Here is a 5388-nt window from a genome sequence, read left to right as displayed (position 1 = left end):
ATGTCATCTGCCTGATTGGGCTTTTATTCTTTCTCCTTCCAGTTTCTCTCTTCCTAGTTTTCTGGAATCTGCACTAGGCACTGCGATTCTCTGGAGTCCAGCCGCTGACTGCATTGATTTGTGTAATCGGAAAAGCAACTCCAAGTTCTGTCTACAGCAGTCTTTCTGCGGTTTAAGCCTAGAGCGCCGGGTACCTTTCTGCAATAACTGAAGCGGGTTCCCGCCCCCTCGGATCTCATCACTCCTGGACCCTCCGAGTAATTCGCTCACCTCGCTCAGACTCCGCAGCGGGTTCCCAGAGGCCCCCCACATGTCCGCTGTACGGTAGATCTCTGCCAAGATGGCCGCGCCCACGAGCCATTACCCAAGGGCGCCGCCATCGCAGCTGAGGGACCCGCTGAGGCCGCGCTCCGGGTAGCCGCCATGTCGGTCTCCAGCTGCGATCAGTTTCCGACAAAGCCACAAACCATGGATCCGAGAAGTGCGGGAACAGGCGAAGAGGCCGAACGACCACCGGAGATGGCTGTGTCCGAGGACCGGGCCAGCGCTGCGGTGAGGGCTATGCTGGGGCGGGGCCGTTCCGTTTGGCGGTCAGAAATGGTCTAATTGGGGGACTGTGATTGGAGGGTTATCGTAGTCTGTGACTATAGGTGTTTATGGAATTGGGGGAATCGATGCTAAAGGGTCTTTTAGGAGGTCGGTGTTCTGAGAGGTCTGTGGAGGTAGTGATGTGAGGGTCCGAGGGGTTAGCGATTTAGTTTTAGGAAATCGGTGTTTTGAGAGATCTGCAGACAATGATGGGAGACATCTGTGGCAGTCACTGAAAGTTAGGGTTTGAAAGGCTGTGGGGATCCGAAATGGGGTTTTGTGATGTGTCAGAGATTGGGAAGGTCTGTGCGAGTCAGCGATTTGGGATGTCCATGGGAACCAGTGACTGTGGGTGCCTGTGGTGTTTAGAAACTGGCTTTTCAAAGAGGGTCAGATTTGGGGAGTTCAGTGATTGCGAGTATCAGAGATTGGGGCCCGTGGGTCAGTGATGGTGATGTTTGTGGAAGTTTGATTAACAGTATCTTTGAGAATGAGTGATACGTGTGCTATGGTGGGTAATGGAGGAATGTGGGGGTTAGTGGGGGGATAGTGATTGGTGGAGTGTGGAGAGTCCATGTTGAGATGTCTCAGAGAGGGTGGTAGATGATTTGTGTGTCATCTGGGGAGGAAAGGTAATTGGAGATTTATGCAGATCTATGATTAGGTGGTGTCTAGTCATAACTCTGCTTTTGGTGATGAGGCTGATTAGTAGGAATTGATAATTAAAGGACCTCTATGATTCTGTGACTAGGAGCCTGAGGGGATTGGAAGTTTGGGGGAGATTTAGTGATTTAGAGTTTTGTAGGGGTCAGTGATTGGAGGTCTGTGGAGGTTAATGATTGCTCTATGGAGAATAGCAGTTGGGAACTTGTAGGGTTCCATAGTTGGGGGAAGTTTGTGAAGCTTTGTGATTGAGGAGTATTTGGGTGTCACTGGTTGGAAAATTGTGGGAACAGACTGTAAGATGAGCACCTGTTTTATGCCAGGGAGTTTTAAATGCTGGGGAGATATCGGGAAACAGAACCAGAACCCGTCTCATTTTTGAAATAGGAAAGACAATAAAAATAGAAACAAAATTATTCCAGTCACATTAAGTGCTATGAAGAAGGTAAAAGAGGATAACATGATAGAGTGCTTGACTTAGGCCAGATGAGTCATGAAACTCCTTTCTGAAAGAATGACAGTTGAGTTGAGACATATGATAAAGAGGCAGGCATGCAAAGATCTGAAGAAAGAATATTCTAGGAAGAAGGAACATCAGTTGTAAAGGACCTGAGCTGAGGTAGGAGTGAACTTAGTGTGCTTAAAAAACAGAAGGAAGATTAGTGTGACTGAAGTGTTGTCAGAGGGAAAGTAGAAAGATGTGAAATTAGAGTGGTAGGAAGGCATCAGATCATGCAGAATCTTTTTAGCTAGGGTAAGGATTTGGATTTTATTCTAGTTGCAGTGAGAAAGCATTGAGTTTAAGTGGGAAGTGATCTGATCTAGTTGATACTTTATTTTTTGAGTTAGATTCTCACTCTGCCACCCAGGCTGGAGTGCAGTGGCATGTTCACGGCCACCACAGCCTTGACTTGCTGGGTTCAGGTGATCCTTTTGCCTCAGCCTTCCAAGTAGCTGGAATCACAGGCATGTGCCACCATGTCTGGCTAATTTTTTGATTTATTATAGAGATGCGGTCTCACCATGTTGCTCAGGCTCATCTCGAACCCCTGAGCTCAGTCAATTCTCTTGCCTCCACCTCCCAAAGGCTGGGATTACAGACTACAATCATCATGCCCAGCTGGCCGATACTTTAAAAATCACCATGGCTACTTCATGAAAGATGGACTGCAGAGGAGCAAAAGTAGGTGCAAGAAGGTCAGTTAGGAATTTACTGTCCTAATCAAAAGCAAGAGATGATGATTATGAGTAGGTTTGTAGTAGTTAAATTAAAAGAAATCAAATTCAGAGTATATCTGGGAATGAGTCAATAGGACCTACTGATGACTTGATATGAGAGAAGGGAAAAATTGAGATTTACATCTAGACTTTTGACCTGATGAACTGAACAGATGGTGTTTCCATTTTCTGAGAAAGGGTTGTGTTGGAGAAGATCAGATTTGGTAGATGGAAATGGGATTCAGGGTGGATGACAGCGGTTCTATTTTGGCTGTATCAAGATGTCCGTTATACATCAAACTAGAGATATTGAGTAGCCATTATATATATTAGTCTGGAACTTAGGAGATTTCTGGGCTAGAGAACCATATTTGAAAGGCATCAGATTAAAGATGGTATGTAAAGCTATAAGATTGGTGGGATCACCTAGGCAGAAAAGGCAGATGGGGAAGAGGGCCAAGGATGATGTGGGGTCTGAGCGTTTGATTCACGGCACCGACACACAGTTTACCAAGAGAGAAGTTTATTAGCCAGGTTCGACGGGCCAGGGCCACCCACCAGACTCGCAGGTCTCAAAGTGAGGGCCCCACACTGCAGCAGGGGCCTTTCTTAAATAGGCAAAAGCCCACCCAATCCACAAGGCCATTATAATTCAAATTCGAGCAACACAAAGCCCGCCAGAAGAGGGGCTTGCCCGCCACAATTCAAACAGAGAAAAGCCCGCCAGAATTTGAAAGGGGCTTATCGCACAACACTTACACACTGCCAGCGGAGGTTACAGAAGCAGAAAAAGCTGGTTAACTTATCTAACATAGCCACTTGGGGTTTCCAATAGGGCGTTCTTTCCAGGGTTTCCAAGAATTACTACGTTTTAGGGGAGAGGTCACAGCACACAGTTTCAGCATACTTAATATATGAGGTTATAGTTTCATTACATTTCACATAATTCATCACACTTAATATATAAGGCTTCACACCTTATAAATTGTCCACACAATTTATCACCTCTTACATTTCCCCCCTTTGAGTTGTTCCTAGAGTTAAATCGTTGACTCTTTGTATAGGGGCCTGGCTTGGGTTCTTAGTATCATTAAGTTTGTGGGAGTTAACCTGTGCTTTATGTAATTTAGAAGGCTTTTAATCATGCACTGCCCTACGGCACATATTAGAACTAAGAGCAGAGGTCCTGTGATGGCTGAGACCAAGGTTGTGAGCCAGGGAGACCAGGAAAATAAGGATTGATACCAGTTTTCTGAGGCCTGTATTTTTGACTCTCTACGTTTAATACTTTCTCTGACTAGGGCAAGAGTTTCTCGAATTATTCCTGATTTGTTGGCATAAAAGCAATAGGTCCCCCTAGTGCCGTGCATAGTCCTCCTTCTTTCATCAAGAGGAGGTCCAGCCCCCTTCTATTTTGGAGCACTACTTCAGCCAACGATCTACCTGTTGTTCTAGCTGGGATATGCTAGTTTCAAGATTTTGGAGATCCCTGTTAACATGTATGCTTAGTTCTCTAAGATTTTGGCTTCCTACAGTTAGGGCTGCTGCACCTAAAGCGGTTGATCCTGCAATCCCTAACCTTACAAGGAGGGGCACCAAGACGGGGACTCGTTTAGTCCGGGTAGCAGTTAGGAGTTCAAGTGGCTCCTGCCCTGCAGGCCCTTCAACAATATATACCTGGGGTAATATGTGTTCTAGAACGCAAAGTTCTGAACTGTCTTGGAGGAGCTCCATGGCAACACATGGAGTTATGCCTCATGTGCAGGTAAACCAGGTAGTGGGGGGTCCAACAGCTGTATAGAGGCTCCCAGGAGTGCTAAACTGGGAGACATTTATTCTAGTAGAGGCCATGCAGGCTTCTCGGTATGGGGAGCTTTCTGTATTATAGGATGAAGTATGGAGGCAGGTTCCTTGGCCTTGGAGATCTCCTAAGGTGAGGGCCAGATCTTCACCCCGAGGACATAATCCCCAAAACTGGGCAGTGGTATAGTTGAGAATGCATGTGTGCTTCTCAGTATTACCTATTGAGGAATTGACAGCTAATCCTACATAATATGGGGGATGGGGGTCTAGGCATAACCAACAGTCCCTTGCCAAGTTAGGGCGTGTAGCGTTAGCAAGCTGGTGAACTGCTGACAACATGGGAAGGAAGTGACTTACACTTCCGGGTAGGACAATGAGGAGAGCAACATTTGGCTTTCTAGGTTTTGGAGTAATTATAGCTACCTGGGTAGAATTGGCTGACTCGGATTTTTTCTGAGTGGGTTCAGGAGCCCGTGGCATTGGCAGGAAGAAATTATGGTTAGGACCCACGGGGGTATTGACATGGGGTATAACCTTTTTCTGTATAGTGAATTTTATTCTGGGATCCGCTGCTGAGGTATCCAATCTGAATCCCCATGTTTTCCCTGACTGCCATTTGTCCCATTGCAGAACAGTAATTTTTAGTGGATTGCAAGTTCTAATTTGCTTGCAAGGGGAAACAGGCTTCTGTTTATGAAGGATTATGTAGGGGTCCTTATTAGTTCCCCAGATGGCTATAGTTACACAGCCCCATGACGCACAGTGGAACTGCTGCGATTGGTGGCAGCAGTTGGGGCCAGCAGCCGGGCAGGCATAGAAGTTCCACTTTGTAAGCTGTTTTTCTGCTTCTAAATTGTTAGCACTACATCCCCATGTTACACTAGGCCACAATTCACAAAGGTCAAAGTTAAAGACTGGTTGCCCATTTCCATTATAAGAAGAGATTACAGTTCTAGTTTCAGCATTTGTTAGGTCCCAATAATATTTTCCTGGGACATAGTGATGAGCTTTCCTAATGGGGAAGGTTTAAAAGAATAAAGAAGGGCTATGGGCCCCCCCCTGAGAGGGCGGGACACAGTTTGCCTCCAGTTACACAAATGGACCTAGAGAATCGGA

General features: G+C 46.1%; 1 protein-coding gene across 3 annotated transcripts in view; it reads left to right on the top strand.

Moving 5' to 3' along the window:
- Nucleotides 1–327: 327 nt before the first annotated feature.
- The window catches only part of ZFP37 (ZFP37 zinc finger protein), a 30896-nt gene continuing 25835 nt past the window's right edge, over nt 328–5388 (top strand). For all 3 annotated transcript variants that reach the window (XM_008064598.1, XM_008064597.1, XM_008064596.1), the window contains exon 1: nt 328–552. In XM_008064598.1, coding sequence (XP_008062789.1) covers nt 424–552 — 129 coding nt within the window. In that variant the 5' untranslated portion in view covers nt 328–423. The remainder of the gene's footprint in view (nt 553–5388) is intronic.

The sequence above is a fragment of the Carlito syrichta genome, unplaced genomic scaffold (genome assembly GCF_000164805.1).
Source record: "Carlito syrichta isolate Samal-C Ts95f unplaced genomic scaffold, Tarsius_syrichta-2.0.1 Scaffold307755, whole genome shotgun sequence".
NCBI classification, from domain to species: domain Eukaryota; kingdom Metazoa; phylum Chordata; class Mammalia; order Primates; family Tarsiidae; genus Carlito; species Carlito syrichta.
This window is presented reverse-complemented; position numbering and strand designations above follow the sequence as displayed.